This window comes from Vitis vinifera, chromosome 9, assembly GCF_030704535.1.
Source record: "Vitis vinifera cultivar Pinot Noir 40024 chromosome 9, ASM3070453v1".
NCBI classification, from domain to species: domain Eukaryota; kingdom Viridiplantae; phylum Streptophyta; class Magnoliopsida; order Vitales; family Vitaceae; genus Vitis; species Vitis vinifera.
The window spans coordinates 1,699,640-1,725,157 of NC_081813.1; the positions used below are offsets into that span (position 1 = coordinate 1,699,640).

At 36.3% G+C, this 25,518-nt stretch overlaps 1 protein-coding gene across 3 annotated transcripts; it reads left to right on the forward strand.

Moving 5' to 3' along the window:
* The first annotated feature begins 1,450 nt into the window (after positions 1 to 1,450).
* Positions 1,451 to 24,396, forward strand: LOC100266890 (myosin-17). 3 transcript variants are annotated; one of them, XM_010656209.3, is made up of 40 exons: positions 1,465 to 1,727; positions 1,839 to 1,912; positions 3,430 to 3,558; positions 5,441 to 5,584; positions 5,704 to 5,849; positions 5,944 to 6,100; positions 6,238 to 6,296; positions 6,493 to 6,652; positions 6,783 to 6,932; positions 7,017 to 7,153; positions 7,244 to 7,390; positions 7,505 to 7,606; positions 8,061 to 8,118; positions 8,201 to 8,302; positions 8,498 to 8,535; positions 8,715 to 8,841; positions 8,956 to 9,126; positions 9,555 to 9,686; positions 9,799 to 9,908; positions 10,052 to 10,112; positions 10,844 to 11,021; positions 12,191 to 12,396; positions 12,560 to 12,679; positions 12,789 to 12,887; positions 18,384 to 18,605; positions 19,136 to 19,275; positions 19,761 to 19,878; positions 19,964 to 20,014; positions 20,125 to 20,205; positions 20,378 to 20,548; positions 20,773 to 20,928; positions 21,037 to 21,243; positions 22,086 to 22,223; positions 22,316 to 22,386; positions 22,480 to 22,579; positions 22,657 to 22,713; positions 22,827 to 22,883; positions 22,973 to 23,053; positions 23,472 to 23,554; positions 23,657 to 24,396. In XM_010656209.3, exons 2-40 carry the CDS (start codon positions 1,910 to 1,912, stop codon positions 23,778 to 23,780), a joined length of 4,593 nt encoding a protein of 1,530 aa, XP_010654511.1. In that variant the 5' UTR covers positions 1,465 to 1,727; positions 1,839 to 1,909; the 3' UTR covers positions 23,781 to 24,396. The 3 variants fall into 3 exon arrangements, with proteins under 3 accessions (XP_010654510.1, XP_010654511.1, XP_010654512.1); XM_010656208.3 differs by having other exon boundaries at positions 1,451 to 1,912; XM_010656210.3 differs by lacking the exon at positions 20,773 to 20,928 and having other exon boundaries at positions 1,479 to 1,912.
* The last annotated feature ends 1,122 nt before the right edge of the window (positions 24,397 to 25,518 follow it).

Genomic DNA, 25,518 nt, shown 5'->3' on the forward strand with positions numbered 1-25,518 from the left:
ATATGGTTGGGTATGAGAAAAGTGACATTTTTCTAAGTCACATGATAAATTATTTTAACTATACTAAACTTACTAATATAATTAAATCAATCCAATATGAATTTAAAATCCCAAAAATAAAGTCCCAAAATAGTAATTTTTATAAATTAATTTTTCAACATATTTAACTATACGTTACGTGCCCTTTTTTTTATTTGAAATTCAAAAAGTGTACTAGGTCTTAAAAATTCAAAAATGTACCACGTGTTAGGAATTAAAAAAAAAAACATTATTAAAAAAATATATGGCAAGAAGAGACAAAAAGACAGAAATGACCTTGAGATAGAAGGATCAAAAGCCGAGGAAGCGGTAAATTCGAGGCTATTTATGTCCGATGGTCGGGATTCGGAGGCCGACAGCTGCCCCCATGTGCGGAGGCTATCATCATTTCTTCCAATCACAATATTCCTTTTTATTTATTTATTACTAATATTTTTATTTTTAAATATATATATATATATATTTTATTGTTGTGTTTTAAAATATTTAACAAGCCAACAAAGATGGCGGGGATATCCCCTCCATACTCTTTGTCTTGTCCTCGACCTTGACCCCATTTCACCGACTAATTACAAGATTACCCTAATAATAATAATAATAATAATAATAACAATTAATAATTGATTTTAATTTTTTTTTTCAAAATATATTCTACCTAAGCATATAAATAACAATTGGTTTTATAAAATTTTAGAATATACTCAATTATTTATAGGAACAAAATTTCATTTCATCATACCACAATATATAATATAACAATTCTCAAAAAATATTTTTCATATTTTAAATTATTATTTAAAATATTTTATTCTCAAAATTTCATTTCATCATACCACAATATATAATATAAAAATTCTCAAAAAATATTTTTTGTATTTTAAATTATTATTTAAAATATTTTATAAAAATAACTAAAAGCACTTTAAATTTATTCTAAAAAATATTTTAATTTTAAATATTTTTTAAAGTTTGAAAACATTTTTCAATAACAATTTTGTTGATTTTTTTTATTTATGACATAAATATTGATTAATTTTAATATTTATGCAAAATAGGATGATATTCCATATCCATTAATTTTAAAATCATAGTGTTGATAATTTTGGTAATAAAAGCTAAATAATGTTTTATTTTAATTTATTTTTAAATATTAAAAATACTATTTAAATGATTAAATACAAAACATATTCTAAGCATTATTCCTTGTCAAAGGTAGAATTTTTTTTAAATATTATTTATAAATATAAAATTTAATAAATTAAGGGTATTTATAGTAATATTTATATTTATAAATAAAAGTGTTATAATTATTTTTGTGAGTGATTTTTTAAAAAATAAAGGGTATTTTTGAAATTAAAGTAAAAAATAAATCAAACAATTTAAAAATAAGTCCTTGATTTCCTAATGAGTCAATAATGACACACTAATAGCCTCCATTTCCTGGGGGTTTTAGAGAGAAGCTAGAGAGAGAAAGACTCTGAAGAGACCAGCGTTTGTGTTTGTGTGTGGAGACCACGACTGCCCCCACCACCGCTAGCTGACCAGAGAAGCCTAGAGAGAGACTCGTCCTCGAACCCACAATTCTAGAGAGAGAGGGACGCCTCCGAATCCTAGGGAGAGAAGGAAAGAAACCGAGTCGAGTTCTGGTTTTTGGGCTTGGTGTTTTCAAACTGATAGAGGGAGTTCAGGTTGTGAAAAGGGGAAGATTTTCGAATTGTTGGTTGTTGTTGGTTGTGAGTTTTGTGAATTGGTGGGCGTGATTCGGATTCTCGGTCTGATCTGTGGTTGGTGAGTTTCAGGTGGGGTGTAATTTGCTCATCTGTTGCTGTCTTTGGATGAGTTGAAGATCAGGATCGATTTGTTGGAATCCATGGTAATTCAGAGCATCTTTAATCTCATTCATTTTCACCTTTTTGTCTCTAATATATTTATGTGCATGTTTGTGGTTGTTGAAGTTCTGTTCAATCCAATTGCATGGTTAGGCTATTCTCGAATCCAATAGGTGTTGAGTAAGGGGTGTTAATTTGGTTTTGTTTTAATTACACTGTTTTTTCAATTTTGGGGGATTGAGTCTCTTGGATTGGTTTCCATCAGTTTGCTGGTTAAATTTTTATTTTATATTTTTTGGGAAAAACGTTTTTATTGCATCATTAGGTTGCAGGAGGAGTATTATTTGGTATGTGGTTGTATTGTTCTGTGCTATTTAAGTTTTTGAGGAATTGGGAGTTCTTGCTTTTTTGTTGTTTCTTTTTACCAAACCCTTCATTATGAGAGGGTTTTATTGATTCTTTCAATCTTTTAATCTTTATTATTATTATTTTTAACTTTTCATTTCTATGTTTTTGCATGAATGAAGAAGTTTTGGATGAAATTTTCGGGTTTTTACTTAGTGTGATTCCTTTCATGATGGGTATATCATGTATTACATAAAGACATGAATGAAAGTAAGGCCCCAAAGAAAACACTAGAAACGTGAAAAAGAATCCTTCAGAAACAGAGAGCAGAAGCATGGATTTTTTCCAAGTGGGTCCTTTAGTCCTTGAGTTAAAATTTTGGTGTGTGGAAGATTTGGTACCTTTGAAGATAACTAGACTGGTTTTGGTATGTAGAATTGGGCTTCTGTGAGTGAAATGCATGGTGGTTGTTGCCTGGCTCTATGTCTGGTAAGTTATGGAAAATACAGTTTTGTGTGATGATGATCATTTTGTTTGAAATTAATGGGAAGGGTGATTGGCAATTTTGGATATGATGAGAAGTAGTTATATGCAGTGTCGGCACTTGGTTCTAATATATGTTAATTGTAAGTATGATGGATATTTTGTTGGGGGAGCAGGAGGCATTGGTCAGTGAAATGTAGAAGCAGCATAAGAGTTTGTTATTTCTTGGAGGGCCAAGGTTCTGTTCCTTGTTAGCTGTTTAAAACATATGGAGATAGTGTTTCATGAAAACACTTGTTGCCAAGTAATCCTTTTGAAGTGAGAGGCGTTGTTTTTAGGAACACCAGCTCACGCCTTTTGCAGTCTTTCAGAAGGATTCTCTGAGTACTTTAGCCATTCTTTACCACTTTCACACTCTTAAAGAGAATATCTGATAAAAAGTTGCTACATTGCTCTATGTGGAATGTTGACTCGTCAAACTTGTCCGTCATTAATGATCCTTCCCTCAAATTTACAATTTTTCAGTCATTGGCAGTTTTTTAATTTGTTTTTATGTATCTTCTTTTTGGACGTTGATATGATTTTTTTTTTTTTCATTTATTTCATCTATTGGAGATTTGAGTTTTCATGTTTACAATTGATTTCTGTTCCCGAAACACTTGCACTTGGTTCCTAAATTTTGGAACTTAAATGTGCATACCTTGATGGTTCTGATGGTTACTTGCTTTTGCAGGCTGCACCGGTTAATATAGTTGTAGGTTCTCATGTATGGGTTGAAGATCCAGTGGAGGCATGGATTGATGGTGAAGTTTCTAGGATCAATGGTCTTGAGGTTCATGTTCATACCACAAAAGGAAAAACGGTAAGTAATAGAAATTTTATTTTCTGCTAATTTTTACAGTATATGTCAACATACATTACTTGTTTGTTGAAACAATTGCCTTTGTTGCAAGAAAATTCCATTCAGGAAGAGCATGCATTATGTGTGAAAAAATGAAGGGATGGACTGAATTTTTTTGTCTTGTTTCCCAAAGTCCCTAGGGAACTGTAATAGGGTAATACCTAATATTTTGTCTTGCTTCCGGAAGTCCCTGGACAACTGTAATAAGGTGATACCTAAGTTTAGCAGTGGAAGTAGAATGTCAAATATGTGGGAAAAAAGGGAAAGCAAGGGATTAAGTGTAAGATAAACCAGGGAAGAAAGTGATATGATCTTAGACAGTTCTTATACAGCTTATTAAAAGGAAAAAAGATCTTATAGATGATGGAGAACCGAAGTTCTTAGAGTTTCATTTTAGATGGTGGTTCAATGAAGAAAAAAATCACTAGGATGTTAATTGGAGTTGCATCAATCAAGTAAGGAGTTATCATGTTGAATTTTTAATGTTTTGAGTTACAATGTTGGTAGCTTTTCAGCCACATTTTTTATCTTATATTTTATTTTTGATATTTAATATTGAAATACGATATTTGGTTTACAAAGTGTTACCTTGGGCACGAGGTTGAGACATGCATTGGGCTTTTTCGTAGAAACTTTTGGTTGGGAATTTTCTATGTACTTTATGCTAGGGCTTCATGACTCTAGATTCTTGTTGACTAAAATATGGGAGTATTATCTAAAGTATAAACTTTTTCCACGTTCTTTGAAAACTCTGTGTAACCCCCTTCTCCAACCTAGACAACTCTCCATTTATTCATAGGGGCAAAATAAAATATCAATTGCAGAGCATCTTTCTATCAAATAGAGATTGCAAATCAACCCTACTTCTTCACTCATGTTATTTTTAGGTGAATAAGTGCAAGCAACATAGTTGAAGTTCGTAACTTTACGGTTTTTTTTTTTTTTTTGTGGGAATATAGAATGAAAGTTACAGATGCCCTTGAGGCCTATCTCAAGTGATAAAGGGTTGAGGAGGGTTTGTGGGAGGTTCAGGGTTCAAGTCCCAAAGGGACAAAAATTTACCTAACAAAAAAAGGAATGAAAGTTAGATATTTTATTGGCAAATGATAATATCTCTTACAATAAAATAGAACTTCACAAAATAGAAACTTCCTGGGCCCTAACATAATGAAATATTGATCAACTTTTAGAACCTAAGTTAAACTTCAAAAGCTTCTCTAGTACTAATGCTATCCTATACTAATGCAAAAAACTAGTTTCTTCAGTTCATACACAATAAATAAATAAATCAATAAATACATGAATTAGAAATATAAAATAGATTGCCATATGATTTCCTGCCATATACATATAACCTAGGAAATTTGGATATAGTTGTGTCTCAGTTGGTACTTGATGAATTCCTCATTAAATAATCTTCTTAGAATACAAACCATGCATTCTAAATGTACAATGCTCCTCTCATGCTTCACAAACTTCCAATCAACTCCTTGCTAATCTGGAGAGACATGTGCAACCTAAAGCATCAGCCTTTCTGTAGCAGGTTCAATTTGTGCGTAATGTTTGCTGTATGCAACAACTTGTTGTGATCCTTCAATCACCCTTCATCTCTTGTTATTTTATCTTATGAAGGAATTATGTCTTAACATGGTTAATTAATGTGATCTGCTTCTTGAGACGCATGAATGTTTTCTAGATGATTAAATTCACCTCTATAATTCATTAAGTCCTTACTAGGGACTTCAATTTTCACATATGGTGTCAGTCACAGTTGGTTATACAGTTTCATAAATAATTTGTCTCTATGGTTCAAGTTTCTGATTTGTTGGATGCCCTTGGGCAGGTTGTTGCGAATATTTCTAAGGTGTTTCCAAAGGATACTGAAGCTCCACCTGGAGGTGTAGATGACATGACAAAGCTTTCATATTTGCATGAACCTGGGGTTCTGCAAAACTTGGCCGCTAGATATGAACTTAATGAGATTTATGTAAGTTGTCTTTCATCTTTCCCCTTGTCTGCAATGTTTGATGCTCAAGCAAGTGCTAGAAAAAAAAAATCCAATTATAAAGTTCTAATGATGCTAATACTTTGATCCTACCTTTCCAGACGTATACTGGAAACATCTTAATTGCAATAAATCCTTTTCAAAGATTGCCTCATCTGTATGACACCCACATGATGGAACAATATAAGGGAGCAGGTTTTGGGGAGCTCAGTCCTCATGTGTTTGCTGTTGCAGATGTTGCATACAGGTGATTTCAGGTTCATCTCTTGGTTGTCATAAATTTTCTTTTTAGTTGTTGTTCTTACTTATATGCGGTCTTCTATGAAAATAAAATAAAATAGGGCAATGATTAATGAAGGAAAGAGCAACTCGATTTTGGTCAGTGGAGAAAGTGGTGCTGGTAAAACTGAAACAACAAAGATGCTCATGAGATATCTAGCCCACTTGGGAGGGAGATCTGGTGTAGAGGGAAGAACAGTTGAACAGCAGGTCTTGGAGGTAATATAAAGTGTTCACTTGGATCACTGTCTATAACTTCCAGAATATTCTAGTTGGGCACATGCTCATCATGTTGTCTTGAAAATGGACTGGACCTGATTCCATATTGATGCTTATTTGTTAATGAAATTTTACAGTCCAATCCAGTTCTGGAAGCGTTTGGCAATGCCAAAACTGTTAGAAACAACAACTCGAGGTGTGTGTTTTTTATGCCTTCTTTATTGAAACATGTAGTTGTCATGTGATATGTCATCTTATAGTTATGCTATTTCAATATTTTAATGTTCTTGGTTTCAGCTATGGTATAGTTATTTTTCAATCCATGATTTATATTTATCTCACTTGAGGTGCTTATTATATTATATTTTTCGTTCAACCTGGTGACAATGCAGTCGTTTTGGTAAATTTGTTGAAATCCAATTTGACAAGAGTGGAAGGATATCTGGGGCAGCTGTCAGAACTTATCTTCTTGAAAGGTCTCGAGTATGCCAGATTTCAACTCCTGAGAGGAACTACCATTGCTTTTATCTTCTTTGTGCAGCACCACCTGAGGTATTTTGCACTGTTTTGCTTATTTTTCTTTTATTTGGTTGCTCTTTTGATCAAGAAGGTTTGATAATGCTAATGATCATAAACGTATATTTATATGTGCCATTTTGAGAAATTCTCTGTAAATTTCCAGGAAATTGAGAGATATAAGTTGGGGAATCCAAGAACCTTTCATTATCTAAATCAGTCAAATTGTTATGAACTGGATGGTGTAAATGATGGTCATGAATATCTGGCCACCAGAAGGGCTATGGATATAGTTGGAATTAGTGAACAAGAACAGGTTCTTCTTTTTCTGTGGTTTCAAGACATCATTTAGTTTTGTGGTGATTGAGTTAAATTTGTGATCATATACCATTCTCTTCAGGAGGCAATTTTCAGGGTTGTCGCTGCAATTCTTCATCTTGGCAATATTAATTTTGCAAAAGGAAAGGAGATAGATTCCTCAGTCATCAAGGATGAACAGTCGAGATTCCATCTTAACATGACGGCTGAACTTCTCAAGTATGTTTTCTCCTTTTCCCTGTCCAGAGTGCATGTTCTCATCTTGTTATGATGGTTACTTATTCGACACTAATCAAAATTGTTTGTTAGGTGTGATGCCCAGAGCTTGGAAGATGCACTAATTAAACGTGTAATGGTGACACCAGAAGAAATTATTACAAGAACTCTTGATCCTGTTAATGCCATTGGTAGCAGGGACGCATTAGCTAAAACTATATATTCTCGCTTGTTTGATTGGTAATTACCTTCAGAACTCAAAATGTTTTACCATTATCTCTGGTTATGAGGGCCTGAAAGTGTTTATGTAATTTGTATTTCACATTATAATGTTTTTTACTATATTGGTTTCAGGCTTGTGGATAAAATTAACAACTCAATTGGGCAGGACCCAAACTCGAAGTCAATAATTGGAGTTCTTGATATCTATGGTTTTGAAAGTTTTAAGTGTAATAGGTAAGCCATTAATTGGAGAGCTTATAAACATCATGGGTCAAGGTGATCCTTTTTCCTTTGTCTTTATATCGGGAGGGAAATGATTTAACTTAAGATGGGCTTGGACAAATGTTTTTTGTATATAATGCCCTTGGTAATCCATGGAACATGTGGAACCTGCAAATGAACCATCAAAATCATTTCCTTTATGATTCCTGTACATTAAATCAACCTTAAATGTATTCTGACCATTGCATTTGAGGCTGTTCATCAATAAGGTGTTGGTAATGGCTAGAATGTATCTTATGGTGATCAATTAGAATGTGAAATTGAACTGTCACCTTTCAGGATCTTCCTGGGGAGGCTCACCAAGGCATAGGATTCCCCTTTTTTCTTTTTTGTTTCCAGCACTTATACTATGCACAAATATAAATAAAATTGTTGGTCCTATGCTTACCATTTTCATGTAAAACAGTTTTGAGCAGTTCTGCATCAACTATACAAATGAGAAACTACAACAGCATTTCAATCAGGTTAGCTTACTTCGACAATGGTTTTTGCTTGCTATGTTGGAGACTGGTTTATGCTGATCTCAGCTTTTTTGTGCATTTGCAGCATGTCTTCAAAATGGAGCAAGAAGAGTATACAAAAGAAGAGATAAACTGGAGCTATATTGAGTTTGTTGATAATCAAGATGTTTTGGATCTGATTGAGAAGGTTTAACCATTAACCTATGCCCTTACAAATTTTTCAATAACCGTCTTGTGTTTCTCTTTGCTCTATGGAATATTATGTATTGGGATTTGGACTTATTTATGTTTTTTATGCTCTTATATTTAGTACATATTTTGTCATTCGTGTTATTAAACGATGTCATTCTGCCTGGTAACTGAGACATTTAATCTTTTGCAGAAACCTGGAGGAATTATTTCACTTCTAGATGAAGCCTGGTATGCAGCTATTATTTATGTCTGTTTGTTATTCTCTGCTTCAATCTTTGATCATGTAATCATAGAATTTTTACTAGGATTTCTAGATTCATTTCATGTATATGTTCCTTTGCCGTCTGTTGTGGATGAGTTAACCTTCTTAACACTACGACTCATTTTTGCCTTGTTGTTTCATGCAGCATGTTTCCTAAGTCTACACATGAGACGTTTGCACAGAAGTTGTACCAGACTTTTAAAAATAATAAACGTTTTATCAAACCAAAGCTTTCACGTACTGATTTTACTATTAGCCATTATGCAGGGGAGGTAAACACATCACATCTCTGTCAAATGAGATGTTTGCTTTCCTTTTCTTTTTCAAGTAATGGTGTGAGTGGGGCATGGTGATTAATTGCTGAAACATTTTACCTGTGTGTTAAGGTAAATTACCAAGCCAATCTGTTTCTGGACAAAAACAAAGATTATGTGGTGGCAGAACATCAAGCTTTGCTTACTGCATCAAATTGCCCCTTTGTGGTCAGTTTATTTCCTGCACAATCAGAGGAAACATCAAAGTCATCCAAATTTTCTTCCATTGGATCACGTTTTAAGGTAATCTGCATGAATTTCCTTTTCAACTTTTCTTGTTCTGATGGAGTATATGATGGTGTAGAAGTTTAATTTTCAACTTAGTTTTTTGGAGTTCCCTGAATTTTTTTTCTAACCTTATGCTGAAGGTTTGTTCATGAGTGTACACAAACATGCATATGTTATAACCCCTGCCGGTTTCCTTGCTCTTTATTTGTGGTTACAGTTATTTCAGACGATCCAACAATCTAGTTTTCTTGCTTATCAGTTGTCTAGCATTTGCTCTTAACCTTTGTGGAACTGACAAATTCATTGGTTTAATAAGCTCCAGTTATTTTTTTTATGACCGTTGCACTCTTGCATAGATGCACAACATTTACGAGTTTTGCATATGAGTAGTCTGAACATTTGTTTCAAGAATGATGTAATGAATTAACTTTTATGACCCACAGCTACAACTGCAATCTTTGATGGAGACTTTGAGTGCTACTGAACCTCACTACATCAGATGCGTGAAGCCAAATAATGTCTTGAAGCCTGCCATTTTTGAGAATGCCAATATTATCCAACAATTACGCTGTGGTGTGAGTATACTTTGGTCGATGCACATGCTTTATTTCTCAGTTGTTGCTTGTTAATTTCTCTTTGACATTTAGATTTTTTTTAATGAACTTTTTAAAATTCTTATAACTGCAGGGTGTTCTCGAGGCAATCAGGATCAGCTGTGCTGGATATCCTACCAGGCGGACATTCTATGAGTTTCTTCACCGTTTTGGTGTTCTTGCTCCAGAAGTTCTTGAGGGAAAGTAAGTCCTATTCAATCTTGTTACTGCTACAAATTTGGCAATAAAGACAGAACTTTTCTTTTGGAGAATTTTGTTACACTTGCACTTGAATGCTAGAAATATCAAATGGAATTTCATGTGGCCTTTTCTCACTCTTTTTACAGCTATGATGACAAGACTGCATGCATAATGATTCTTGATAAAAAGGGTTTGAAAGGATACCAGGTGATTCAACATCTCCATCTAACTCATCACCCTTAATCATGCTACTACTTAAGGATTTTGACTTTTTTTTTTTTTGATGGATACTGTCAAGGTTTATAACCCTTTTTCTACAGGTTTTCTATTTTTGTGGTAATTTAGTGAGATTGTAGATAAATGAGATTTAATGTGGAAAAAGCCAACCACAAGAAGTTTGGATTAAGTCCTTGTTGAGTTGAATAGATTCAACTTGAGAAAAATCACCCCTTTTTTTTGGTTCTGTCAAGAATTTAACTGTTTTTTATGGTTTATTATGTGATGCAAAAGATTTCTTGCCATACTTGTTTAAAAACAATCATGCCCAAAGTGCATTGATGACATATACCTGGATGTAAGATCTCTATGGTTTTGTTTGAAATAGATTACTAAACTATTCTGCCCTCAGGTGCATTATGTCCTGTGCTGAGAGCCTGAAATGAGAAATCTAATTGTTTGAAAAACCATGGCTGACATTTCATATGAATTTTTTTTGGTACTTAATGTCATTGGCTCCTTTTCGTTTCCCTCTAAAATACACAGTGAGCTGTCAATTCCATTTCAAAGCACTACTGTAATCAATGGGTTTTTTGGCAGCATGTTTTGACATCTTGTTATGTTTCCAATATCTTTTTTTTTGTGTTAGGTAGTACCCCTTGTTATCTTCATTTTTATGTTTTATTAGTGTTACAATTGTTGTTGTGATGTTTACTTGGCAGGTGGGCAAGACAAAGGTTTTTCTGAGAGCAGGTCAGATGGCCGAGTTAGATGCCAGAAGAGCTGAGGTTCTTGGGAATGCAGCTAGAACAATTCAACGACAAATTCGTACTTACATTGCACGCAAGGAGTTCATCTCATTACGCAAAGCTGCTATTCAGATGCAATCCTATTGGCGAGGTATGGTCTCTTGTACTCCTTCAAAACTTACCTGCTCAGTTGATAATACTTTATGTTTTTATTTATTTAATTATAATTTATTTCAAGCCATTGTTAGTGAAAATAAGGATATATAATTATTTAACTAGTTTATTATTGCTTGTGATAAAAATGGTGTATAAGGACTTTGACTTGGTGTCACAGGAAGGTTGCCCTTTATGACTTACAGCAGTCATGCAGAAAGTTAAAACGTGTGTGTGATGAGGATGAATCTTTAAGATATACATCAAGAAAGGGAATTTGTATTACTTGCAATTAAAGTAGGATTAATATTACTTGGAATTAAATTAAAATTAATATTAGTTGGAATTGAAGTAGGATTAGTATTTGTTAGAGTCAAATTACGATTAGCTAGTTAGGTTATAATATAATTAGAATTTGAGTCATGATGGGTTATTAGAGTCCTAATAGACTTCGGATATTATAATAAGAATTAGAGTTAAGACTTTGGATTTCTTAGAGAAGCCTATGAATAGGCTAATAGATGTAAATCAAAGGAATGAATTGATTGATATTAATAATATTATGTTTTTTTCATTGCAAGTGTTGCAATCCTCACCATCGATTTTTCTTCTAGGCGAGACTCCTAGAAGACCTTAGTGAGACTCTAAGGTTTCCATCTTTTCTTCCTCGTTTCTTCTTTCTCTTTATTTTTTATCTTATTTTTTTTCTCTACCATAAACTTTATGTCTTGTTCCTTTCCTTATACTCTAAAATCAAAACCCTAGCCCCACCTACTTTTGAGTGTAGGCAACCATCCTAGGGTTGTTCTACATTATTGTGTGTGCCTTGGCTAACTCAAGAAATCTCTTTTGGTAGTTCCAGAGATTATATTATCTCGGGTGGGACTCTGATGAAATATGTGAGGGCCTCTTTTGTTGGTAGGAGAGGGGCTTTCTTAGAAAGTAATATAAAGTTTAGAGTGCATATCTAATAAATGGTTTAAATTTTGGAGTATCAAAATTTCTGTTTGGCTGATTTATCCCTCGGTCATGCACTTCACAAATGTGTGTTTTTCTATGTAAATACATAGTCATTTTGATACAAAAAATTTATTATTTATTGTTTATTTCACTGAGGCTTCTGAAACACTAAAGCATTGCATTCTCTTTTTTTTTTTTTTTTTGTAGGTAGAATGGCCTGCAAACTGTATGAGCAATTGAGGCGAGAAGCTGCAGCTCTGAAGATCCAGAAGAACTTTAGACGATATATCGCCAGGAAATCATACTTAACAGTACGATCATCTGCAATCACATTGCAAACAGGCTTGAGGGCAATGACTGCACGCAATGAATTCAGATTCCGGAAGCAAACTAAAGCTGCCATCATCATCCAGGTACCATTGTTGTTCAGGGACATGACCACTTGCTTATTTTCTTATGCAACTTGTCCTAATTCTAGAATTAATTTCTCTGATGCAGAAGCAAACACTAACATTCCAATTTTGTGAAATTCTTTCTGAAACATAAAAATTGAGTTTTGGTGTGTATGGTTTACAGGCACATTGGCGTTGCCACCAAGCTTACTCTTATTATAAGAGTCTTCAGAAGGCAATAATTGTAACTCAGTGTAGTTGGAGATGCAGAGTTGCCAGAAGAGAGCTTAGAAAGCTCAAAATGGTCTGATCTCATTCCTTAATATTAATTTGTTATTTGAGCAAATTTGTTATGCAACTCCTTGTGAGTAAGGAATGAAGGTTAGTGTTGATTCTTCCTCAATGTTTTTTAGGCTGCAAGAGAAACAGGGGCCCTTAAAGAAGCAAAGGACAAGCTAGAAAAGCGGGTGGAGGAACTTACATGGAGATTGCAGTTGGAGAAGCGATTAAGGGTAGTGTAGATATTTTTTTGCTCTTCGTAAATGTATATATTATACATATATAGTCAATCAATTAGGGTGTTTAGAGTTGTTGTAGATCAGCTAGTCCCTTATGTTAACTAATGGAACTCTTGAAGGGAGGAAGTCCGATACACAGTTTTGAAGCTTATCAATTACATTTGTCCCTCCCAGAGTCCCAAGACATCCCTTTGATTGCCTCCACCTCCCCTTATCTGTCATCTCTTTTAAGATGATCTTTCATTATTTGGGTTGTGTTGAAATAATGCCAAAGTTAGGACTTTAATTTAGGAATAAAAAAGGAGAGATCATTTAGGATATTTCCTTATGATTTAGTTTCCTAATTTTAGGAGAGAATTAAGCTAGATTGATTCTTTCTTATTCAGTCATTTGTGTATATATATGTGTATGGTGTGTACCGATTATTTATCAATAAAGGAGTTCAGAAATTCTTCATGGTATCAGAGCCAGTTTTCTGAAACCCTAATCCCTTCTGGCCACCTCTTATTCAGGCCATCACTCATTCCGGCCAAATCTCTCTGGCCATATCTCAATCCGATCATCTCTCTCTCTCATTCCGGTCATCAGTCCCTGTTCTTAGAGCCAAAGGAGAAAACGCTTTCCGATCAGTCGAATCGTCGTCAGAAAACACTCACCGCCGGCAAAATTTTCCGGCGAACTTTTCCGGCGAACTTTCCGGCGACGGTTTTTTCTACACCGCAAGGAGCGCCTGGAGGAGATCTCCAATTTGTCCCAAAGCACCGGAACCAGAAACCCATCCACGCGCCGCCCACGCGCGTTTTTCCGTCCGGCGACTGCATCTCACGCGCCGGCGCGTGAGGGCGCGTGAGCCACTTTCCGGCGACGCGCTTCCTCCTCCAAGCTCGCCTGACGCCGACCAGCCACGAAAATTTCTTGCTGTTTGGGACTGCAAAGGACATATGGGATGCAGCCAAAGAAACTTACTCAAGTTCTGAAAATACTTCAGAACTGTTTCAGGTTGAATCAGCTCTACATGACTTCCGCCAAGGAGAGCAGTCAGTTACTCAGTATTACAACACACTCACAAGGTATTGGCAGCAACTTGACTTATTTGAGACTCACTCATGGAAATGTTCGGATGATGCAGCAACATACAGGCAAATTGTGGAACAAAAGAGACTGTTCAAGTTCTTCCTAGGACTAAACAGGGAATTGGATGATGTTAGAGGCCGAATCATGGGCATTAAACCCCTGCCAAGTCTCAGGGAGGCTTTTTCAGAGGTTAGGCGTGAAGAAAGTAGAAAGAAAGTGATGATGGGATCAAAAGAGCAACCTGCCCCAACATTGGATGCCTCTGCCCTTGCTGCTCGGTCATTTAATAGTAGTGGTGGAGATCGTCAGAAACGGGATAGACCTTGGTGTGATTATTGTAAGAAACCAGGCCATTATAAGGAGACTTGCTGGAAGCTTCATGGCAAACCGGCTGATTGGAAACCAAAGCCACGGGTTGACAGAGATGGCAGAGCACACGTGGCTGCCAACTCTGAGAGCACATCTGTTCCCGAGCCGAGTCCATTCAACAAAGAGCAAATGGAGATGCTACAGAAATTATTAAGCCAAGTTGGCAGTGGCAGTACTACCGGTGTAGCCTTCACTGCTAATCGAGGAGGAATGAGGCCGTGGATAGTAGACACAGGTGCTTCTGATCACATGACAGGAGATGCTGCCATTCTTCAAAATTACAAGCCAAGTAATGGTCATTCATCCGTCCATATTGCTGATGGTTCAAAGTCAAAAATTGCCGGGACAGGTTCTATAAAACTTACTAAAGACTTATATCTTGACTCTGTCCTCCATGTTCCAAACTTGGATTGTAATCTTTTGTCCATTAGCAAATTGGCTCGTGATCTCCAATGTGTTACTAAATTCTATCCAAACTTGTGTGTTTTTCAGGACTTGAAATCGGGGAAGATGATTGGCAGTGCTGAACTGTGTTCCGGGCTCTACCTCCTTTCATGTGGCCAATTCTCAAACCAAGTCTCTCAAGCAAGTTGCGTACAGTCTCAGAGTATGTCAGAGTCTTTCAATTCTGTGTCAAATTCTAAGGTCAATAAAGATAGTGAGATTATAATGTTACACTATCGCCTTGGTCATCCTAGCTTTGTTTACCTTGCGAAATTGTTTCCCAAACTATTTATCAATAAAAATCCAGCATCTTATCACTGTGAAATTTGTCAGTTTGCAAAGCATACTCGAACAGTATATCCTCAAATTCCATACAAACCTTCAACTGTTTTCTCTCTAGTACATAGTGATGTGTGGGGTCCCTCCCGGATAAAAAATATTTCTGGCACTCGATGGTTTGTGACATTCGTTGATGATCATACTCGGGTAACATGGGTTTTCCTTATGAAAGAAAAGTCAGAGGTCGGGCACATTTTTCAAACCTTCAATCTTATGGTTCAAAATCAATTCAATTCCAAAATACAAGTCCTCAAGTCAGATAATGCAAAGGAATACTTTACTAGTAGTCTCAGTACTTATCTTCAAAATCATGGCATTATCCACATAAGTTCTTGCGTTGACACCCCACAACAAAATGGGGTGGCTGAACGCAAGAATAGACATCTCTTGGAGGTTGCCCGGTGCCTTATGTTTTCCTCTAATGTTCCAAACTATTTCTGGGGGGAAGCTATTCTCACAGCTACCTATTTGATTAACCGTATGCCATCCAGAGTGCTTACCTTTCAATCCCCACGTCAACTTTTCTTAAAACAGTTTCCTCACACCCATGCCGCCTCTTCTGATTTACCACTCAAAGTATTTGGTTGCACAGCATTCGTTCATGTGTATCCTCAAAATCGTAGCAAATTTGCTCCTCGAGCAAATAAGTGCATTTTTCTAGGGTATTCTCCAACCAAAAAAGGGTACAAATGCTATTCTCCAACCAACAAAAGATTTTACACCACCATGGACGTCTCTTTCTTTGAACATGTCTTCTTCTATCCCAAATCTCATGTTCAGGGGGAGAGCATGAATGAACATCAAGTTTGGGAGTCTTTTCTTGAGGGTGTACCTTCTTTTCACTCAGAGTCACCAAATCCTTCCCAATTCGCGCCCACTGAGTTGTCCACACCCATGCCGCCATCAGTTCAGCCAGCCCAGCACACAAATGTTCCTTCTCCCGTGACCATCCAGTCTCCCATGCCTATTCAACCTATAGCCCCACAACTTGCTAATGAGAACTTACAAGTTTACATCAGGAGGAAGAAAAGACAGGAATTAGAGCACGGATCACAGTCAACATGTGGCCAATATATTGACTCCAATTCAAGTCTTCCTGAAGAGAACATAGGTGAGGATAGAGATGGAGAGGTGTTAATTCCCAGCATTGATGATTCTACTTTGCCAATTGCATTGAGGAAGGGTGTTAGGAGATGTACAGATCATCCAATTGGGAATTATGTTACGTATGAAGGGTTATCACCATCTTACAGAGCATTTGCTACTTCTCTTGATGATACTCAGGTTCCCAACACAATACAAGAGGCATTAAAAATTTCAGAATGGAAGAAGGCAGTACAAGATGAGATTGATGCACTTGAGAAGAATGGGACGTGGACTATCACAAATTTGCCGGTTGGGAAGAGGCCTGTGGGGTGCAAGTGGATTTTCACCATAAAATACAAAGCAGATGGATCAGTCGAAAGATTCAAGGCTCGTTTGGTAGCTAGAGGGTTTACACAATCCTATGGGATAGACTATCAGGAAACTTTTGCTCCTGTTGCAAAACTGAACACTATCAGGATCCTTCTCTCATTGGCTGTCAATCAAGATTGGTGCTTGCAACAGCTGGACATAAAAAATGCGTTTCTAAATGGGGACCTGGAAGAGGAAGTCTACATGGAAATACCACCTGGTTTCGAAGAAAGTATGGCAAAGAATCAGGTTTGCAAACTCCAAAAATCCTTGTACGGCCTTAAACAATCTCCTCGAGCCTGGTTTGATAGATTCACAAAAGCAGTCCTGAAGCTGGGCTACAAACAAGGTCAGGCTGATCATACTCTATTTGTCAAGAAGTCTCATGCCGGGAAATTGGCCATATTGATAGTCTATGTCGATGATATTATTCTATCTGGGAATGATATGGGGGAGTTACAGAATTTGAAGAAATATTTGTCAGAAGAGTTTGAAGTTAAAGACCTTGGAAATTTGAAATATTTCCTTGGTATGGAAGTGGCTAGATCAAGGAAGGGAATCGTAGTCTCTCAAAGAAAATACATACTCGATCTTCTTAAGGAGACCGGTATGCTTGGATGCAAACCAATTGATACTCCTATGGATAGTCAGAAGAAACTTGGTATCGAGAAAGAAAGTACACCTGTAGACAGGGGGAGATATCAGCGGCTTGTCGGGCGCTTGATTTATCTCTCACACACTCGGCCAGATATTGGCTTTGCAGTGAGTGCTGTAAGTCAATTCATGCACAGCCCCACTGAGGAACACATGGAAGCAGTCTACAGGATTCTTAGATATTTAAAAATGACACCAGGGAAAGGCCTATTCTTCAGAAAGACAGAGAACCGTGACACTGAAGTATACTCAGATGCGGATTGGGCAGGAAACATCATTGACAGGCGGTCCACTTCCGGATATTGTTCTTTTGTCTGGGGAAATCTTGTTACCTGGAGGAGTAAGAAGCAATCAGTTGTAGCCAGAAGTAGTGCAGAAGCTGAGTACAGAGCTCTTGCACAGGGAATCTGTGAAGGGATTTGGATAAAAAGGGTTCTTAGTGAACTGGGACAAACGAGTTCATCTCCAATTCTGATGATGTGTGATAATCAGGCAGCTATAAGCATAGCAAAGAACCCCGTGCATCATGACAGGACCAAACATGTTGAGATTGACAGACACTTTATCACAGAGAAGGTGACTAGTGAGACGGTCAAATTGAACTATGTTCCTACCAAGCACCAAACCGCAGACATCCTCACCAAAGCTTTACCTAGGCCTAACTTCGAAGACTTAACTTGCAAGCTGGGATTATATGATATATATTCTCCAGCTTGAGGGGGAGTGTTGAAATAATGCCAAAGTTAGGACTTTAATTTAGGAATAAAAAAGGAGAGATCATTTAGGATATTTCCTTATGATTTAGTTTCCTAATTTTAGGAGAGAATTAAGCTAGATTGATTCTTTCTTATTCAGTCATTTGTGTATATATATGTGTATGGTGTGTACCGATTATTTATCAATAAAGGAGTTCAGAAATTCTTCAGGTTGCTTTATCTACATGCATTTGTCCCTCCCAGAGCCCCGGATTTCTGAATACCCTTTATTCATTTATAATAATTGAAAAACACCACTTGGGATCATCCCCCAACAGTTTGAGAATATAGATATATAAACAAAGTATCTTAGTTCAGTTTCAGTGCAGTGATTTGGATGTGGTAGAAATAGTCCTCTGATTGGCCTGCACTGTACTTTTTGTTTATGTTTGAAAAACAGGTTGATCTTGAGGAGGCAAAAGCCCAGGAAACTGCTAAACTGCAAGAAACGTTGCACGCAATGCAATTGCAAATAGAAGAAGCTAATGTCATGGTTATCAGAGAACGAGAGGCAGCTCGGAAAGCAATTGAAGAAGCACCTCCTGTCATTAAGGAGACCCCAGTTATAGTCCAAGATACAGAGAAGGTGGACTCGTTGACAGCTGAAGTTGAAAGGCTGAAGGTAGAGCTACTAACTTTTGTCTATGATACTGTATCTCATACGTTCTATGTGCTTTCTCTTAGTCCTAATCTAGACCATTTGCATTAAGATGCACCTGGGTGATTAAAATATCATGCCACACCCTATAAATAGCGGAAGGTTTATTTGGTTATGGCTCCTTGGTTTGGTAGAGGTAATTTAACTCTAATGTTGAATTCACATTCCCATATTAAAATTGAAAACGGATCTTGCAAATGTATGGGGCTATGATTGCATGTGCTATATGTATGTTATATGTGAGGAACTGGCTGCACTTAGTGTAGTTATGTAATTGTGCATTAATCTGTATTTGGAATCATCATATGATGGGTAGTTTACATATACTACTATTTGTTGATTTAACTTAAGACTTGAAGCTAGCTATGAACGCTTGGTTTATCAGAAAGTGGAAAAGTTGGAAATCAGGGAGTTCCTGTTGCAGTTTAATATACCTCATGTTGATGTTAGCTTAGAACTGTGGATTAGAGTGACAACCATTTGCAAATTTACAGGCTTCTTTACTATCACAAACACAAGCAGCAGAAGAGGCCAAGCAAGCTTGTGCTGCTGCTCAGGCCCAAAATGAGGAACTAACCACAAAGCTTGGTGATGCAGAGAAGAAAGTGGATCAACTCCAAGATTCAGTGCAGAGGTTTGTAACAAAACATACGAAATGGAACCATTTGGAAGTTTTTTATGTCTTATTGGTAATACTGCATTAAATGTCTGGAGAACCTGAGACAACTACACTACCTATTTGTGTTGATTCCACCTGTGCCCTTTACTATCAACTTTTTACTCGTATGTGGATTGATGAGTCCACCACCAAAATTTTGCTCAGATATAATCTGTAATATTTTCTTGATTTTCAAATTTAAGTTTTATTGTTCAGAATTGTCCTCCTTCAGCATGCTTCTTGATTAATCAGGTGCTGAATCGAGATTCAATATCTCTTAATACTTAAAGGTTCCTAGTTTAAACTGTTTTTTGATTTACATTTTCAACCACCTGGCACTTTGGCAGAGTTCCACATGGAAGAAACTGGATATGTGATGCTGACAGAATTCCAGCACGCCCCTCTTGACTATATTATGTTTTTTTATTTCATTTTTTTAACTTTTCTGTCACTAATGATAGGCTTGAAGAGAAGCTTTCTAATTTAGAATCAGAGAATCAAGTACTTCGTCAACAGGCACTGGCCATATCACCAACTGCTAAAGCTCTATCTGCACGACCAAAAACACCGATTCTTCAGGTATCAACAGCATGCAATTTATCCATTGTTGCACCTCAAATGTCCTCATGGAAACAAATGTTGAGTTATTTTTTCTGGATTGCAGAGAACTCCTGAGAATGGAAATGTTCTAAATGGAGAAGCAAAGAAACAATTGGTAAGAGAATCTCGAGTAATTTTATCACTTATGTTATACCCGACACTCCTGATTGAGAGATGAAAAATAAACCATGTATTTTGCGTCCCACCATCTTTAAAATGTCTCAGGATTCAAGTCTTGCCCTTTCTTCTCCACGGGAACCTGAATCTGAGGAAAAGCCCCAGAAATCTCTCAATGAGAAGCAGCAGGTGGATATCCTCTTTCGGTCTTTCCTTTTTTTTAATTCTAGGGCAGTAGTTTGGTGGTCATTTAAAAATAATGAATTTTTACCTGAGGCATGCTCCACATGTACTCAATATTCATATTAGTACTTGTAATTCCCAGATATTTTCTTCATGCTAATCATTTTTTCTGGTGCAGGAAAACCAAGACCTGCTAATCAAGTGTATTTCACAAGATCTAGGATTCTCTGGGGGCAGGCCTATTGCTGCTTGCTTGATTTACAAATCCCTTCTCCAATGGAGGTCATTTGAGGTTGAAAGAACCAGTGTATTTGATCGTATTATTCAGACAATAGGTGCAGCAATAGAGGTATAACCGACCTCTGTTTTACTTGGTTTCTATATCTTGGATGTTTGAAAATAATGACTACTATCAATCCCCTTGTTGGACCTGGTAAACTGAATTCAATTTACTTAATGGCACCAAGATATTTCTCTGGAAGAATGAGTGAAAATTAACTGGAGATCAATTCATGCTTGAATTCTGATGTTATAAGCCAGATGCTAACATTTCATAAAATTCACTATCTGAAGGTCCAGGATAACAACGATGTTTTGTCCTATTGGTTATGTAATTCGTCTACACTGCTGTTGCTTCTTCAACGCACACTCAAAGCAAGTGGAGCAGCTAGCTTAACTCCACAAAGGCGGAGATCAACATCAGCTTCTTTATTTGGGAGGATGTCTCAAGTAAGAAATGGGATTTGTTTTATCTTTGGCAACAACCAGGACATTTGATATAGCTTCCTTTTTTTTGTTTCTGTTTCTATTATCTCATTTGCTGCCTTACATTTTTAGGGGCTTCGTGCATCTCCACAAAGTGCTGGGTTCTCATTTCTTAATGGTCGGGTGCTTGGTGGACTGGATGACTTGAGACAAGTTGAAGCCAAATATCCAGCTTTGCTTTTCAAACAGCAACTCACAGCCTTCCTTGAGAAGATATATGGAATGATAAGAGACAATTTAAAGAAAGAGATTTCCCCATTGCTTGGATTGTGTATTCAGGTATTCTTCTTAGCAATAGTTAATTTGAAAGAAAATATGAATGGTATGACTAGTTCCATTTAATATCAAAAGCAACTCATTTTTTGAAGAACCCTTTTTTATGTAAGTCCTTCCCTAACTACCGAACACATCAGTATTGAATCTATTGATATTCTTATGAGTCAGCCTGCAATTCACTTATTAAGGTCAAGAAATGACAAACTTTTGTTGCTAATTATTTAAAAACAGACACTCAACTTGTTGCTTTACTTTCATGAAAGATTGAAGAACATGTTTGTTTATTTTGTTTTATTTATTTATTTTTGTTTGGTTGCAATTCAATACTTTTAAATACGAACAAAATCCTTTGACTATCTTTTCACAATGGGTTTATAAGACTCTTTTTGTACTTTTTCTTCAACAATATGGTTTGATTTTTTACTTATGAGGGGAGAAAAGGGAAAGGTATGACAGATTATGTTAGGACATATAGATGGTAAGTAAATATTTCCTATATTTTTTACATCGTGTTGCTGCCTGTAACTCAACTTGTAAGTCAACCTATTAATTCACATTTTCTATTGTTCACCCAAAACCTAGTATGCCTCCCCTTGAATTTATTTAGTTATTTACATGTAAATAAACTTCCTTGAATAAGTACCTGTTGTTAGAATTTAGGGATCAATCAATTCCTTTGCACCTAGAAAGAATGTTTCTATTGGGCAAATTGACCACTTGGCATGCACCATCTCAGTAACTCATTTACTACTTCTATCTAAAGCAGCTCATTCTCTTTTTCAATGAAACTTTTAAGTTGCCCAATATATTCTTGATCTCCATTCAAGCATCTTTTCATTATACAGGCACCTAGAACATCCCGGGCAAGTTTAGTGAAGGGACGTTCTCAAGCTAATGCTGTTGCACAACAAGCATTGATTGCTCATTGGCAAAGCATTGTGAAAAGCCTGAATTATTACTTGAAGATAATGAAAGCAAACCATGTAAGTGTCACAGTCCAAAATATAATGTCAAAAACTGATTGTTTTTCTTCTTACAGTAGTGCCTCATTCTGTTGGATATTGTGACTGTACAGGTTCCACCATTCCTAGTCCGCAAGGTGTTCACTCAGATATTTTCGTTCATCAATGTTCAGTTATTCAACAGGTAAGTGCACTCAAACATGGCTTTTTTCTTATGATCCCAATTGCTTTGATTATGTAATATGCATAAGTGGCATTTTTAAATTCATTTTTGCAGTCTCCTTTTGAGGCGTGAATGTTGCTCATTCAGCAATGGGGAGTTTGTTAAGACAGGATTGGCCGAGTTAGAAAACTGGTGCCATGAAGCAACCGAAGAGGTGAGATTAATTACTCCTTTGTAACCTTTACACGTTGGTGTCTTTAGAATGTGGCCTAATATCTGCTTTATATTCAGTATGCTGGCTCAGCTTGGGATGAACTGAGGCATATCAGACAAGCAGTTGGATTCCTGGTTTGACTCATTAATCTGGCCTCCCACTCCTAATACTATCATTGTTTTCACATATTTTCCTTGCTTGCTTGACCGTTTCCTTCTCTCTGTTTTTCTCTATTTTGCTGAATCAGGTTATACATCAAAAGCCTAAAAAAACTTTGAAAGAAATAACAAATGATCTTTGCCCGGTAAGTAACTTACCCTTCAATCTCTTCCTCTCAACCCAAAACCACACCTCTCTCTCTCTCTCTAAATTGTTAAATTTTGGGTTTTTCAGGTACTTAGCATACAACAATTATACAGGATCAGTACCATGTACTGGGATGACAAATATGGTACACACAGCGTATCATCAGATGTGAGTCTTCATTAGTTTCAACATACACAAATCTTTGTTTCTTTCCATTCCATTTGCAGGGTGTTTGATAACTGTAAAGATGATTCAAAGCCATATTTCAACATTGTGTTTCATCACTTCATGTGGACACTCCTGATTTTCTTTTCAATTCTTTTTTATTTTTGGGAAAGCCAGCTTTTGAATGAAGTATTGGACCCACTTTGGGCCCCTTGCTGTACCCTACACTATCTCAATGGTTCCTTCTGAACTAAACACTGCCAACCTGATTTTTTGGTTTTCAAACAGTCCTTAACTACCCGTTTTTAATCCTTGTCATGCTAAGCAAACTTCCCCCCCTCGCTTATGGAGTTATATTTATTTCCAGTTGTTTCAGATCCATTTGTCAAAATTCTGTCTAAAACCTCTTCTCTAATGGCAGGTTATTTCGAGCATGAGAGTAATGATGACTGAAGATTCGAACAATGCTGTCAGTAGTTCGTTCTTATTGGATGATGACTCAAGGTAATGATTTCCAATCCATTGCTTGAATTTACTGGCATTCGTGATCTCATTGCTCTGCGGCAATAAACCAACCTTTCGCGTATTTTTTTTTTATTATTGCAGTATTCCATTCACTGTGGATGATATTTCCAAGACAATGCAACAAATAGAAGTTTCTGATATTGATCCTCCACCACTGATTCGTGAAAACTCAGGCTTCTCATTCTTATTACCAAGGGCCGAATGATTTCCAGTGGTTGCCTTTTCCTTCCAATCCTTCTCTCTTCCCACAGCCCTTCTTCACAATCTACCTGCTGCAAAACCTGTGCATACGTTCCATTTTCCATCTGCCTGATTCATATTTATATAAGTTTCATTTTCCCAGGCTAGTATTTGCTTTCTATGTCTGGGTTGATTCTTTTTCCCCCCTTTCCTGTTGCCATTTTGTTCTTTACAGTGTGGGGTATTTGATTAGTAGAAACTACAGTTCTAGTGCCAAAACACTGAGCAACAAATAGAAACATGCCCTGGCGTCCAGGAAGTTGCTCCAGCAAAGGCTTTTTCATTTGTTTGTGGGGCTTCTCGGTATTGTATTTCTTCTTTTGGGTCGGTTTTTTAGTACCTAGACTGTAATTTATGATGGTAGCCACATTTTTTTGGCCATTTTTTATTGTATATGGAAGACGGTTTTGTGTTAGTGATGTAAGGTTCTATTATTCATTTCAAAATGGGAGGGTCATGACAAGTGTTTTCTGCTGTCGATGACGAAAAAAACATGTACGATATATACAAAGTTGTAAAAATGGTAGAACAGCCTATGGAACCTGAAATTCATGGCAAGGAGCTGAAACTGTTGAATGAAATCTGTGTGATATCTTAGTATTCTATACAATTTATATAGTTTGAAGCAACAAATTATAAAGACGATTGGGCTTTTGCTTAAACTTTAGCAACACGGCTTTGTGTTGAAAACAACTCTCTCTCTCTTTCTCTCTCAGAGTCCCATGTCCCATTAATCCGATTCTCCTCATAACTCAATTGCAAGGATTAATGGTTTGTTGAATTGTTCTTTTTTGGTTCCTCGCATTGATCACTTGCCTTTTTATTTGGCTGAAAAGTTCGGGTTTGAAGGGACGTTTCAAAGGCCCATAAAGCTAAGACTGTTATCCATAGAAGGGGTAGAAGGGACTGAATTTGTTCATCATCAAGCACCCAACCAAGGGTGGAACAAGCTTTTAGGATAAGTGGATATGTGAAATTACTTGGTTTAGCACTGTTCTAAAGCTTTTAGAGATAGAGAAACAGGGAATGTTGTGGAGAGTCGTGGAGGGTGTAACCTCTGATCAAGAAGAAAGGGTTTGATCAAGGATGAAACAAGTATAATCAATTGAATTGACGCTGATCAGCTAGGACATAAGGCGGGTTTGAAGTGAGAGGCCATGGATGAGGATTTGGGTGAGAGAGGTAACGGACATTTGAAAAATAATAGCTTTTAGTATGAACTGGATTTGGGTGAGAGAGGTAACGGACATTTGAAAAATAATAGCTTTTAGTATGAACCGGATGAAACGTTTTGTAGCTTTGAAACAGTGTCGTTTCATAGAAGTCGAATGTGATGTTAAGGATATGCCTTTTTTTTTTTTTTCTTACCAAAATATGCAAAAGTAATAACTATCATATTTTTATTTAAAAAAAATACTTATATAAAAATTAGTTTGATAATATTTTTGAAAATAATTCTCAAACAAATAAAATTTAAAAATTATTCTTAAATGCTTTTAACATCAAAATCCTATTTTAGAAGTTAAATATAAAAGATAGTTTATTATATAGTTATATATAATAAATTAAAGTATTATAGTCCTCTTTCTTGATTAATCAGTTAATGAATATAATAATTGTATTTTTTTTTTTCATTCAAATATGATAATCGTATCTCTCATATGATTTTTGTGTAATAGTCTATAACACAATAATTTTTTTTC

What these genes read in the sequence shown, in the direction of transcription:
- LOC100266890 (XM_010656208.3), top strand. An exon ending in TCACTTCTAGATGAAGCCTG is followed by an intron (nt 8,536 to 8,714) that starts GTATGCAGCTAT and finishes TGTTTCATGCAG; the next exon opens with CATGTTTCCTAAGTCTACAC. An exon ending in AATGTTCAGTTATTCAACAG is followed by an intron (nt 22,387 to 22,479) that starts GTAAGTGCACTC and finishes TCATTTTTGCAG; the next exon opens with TCTCCTTTTGAGGCGTGAAT.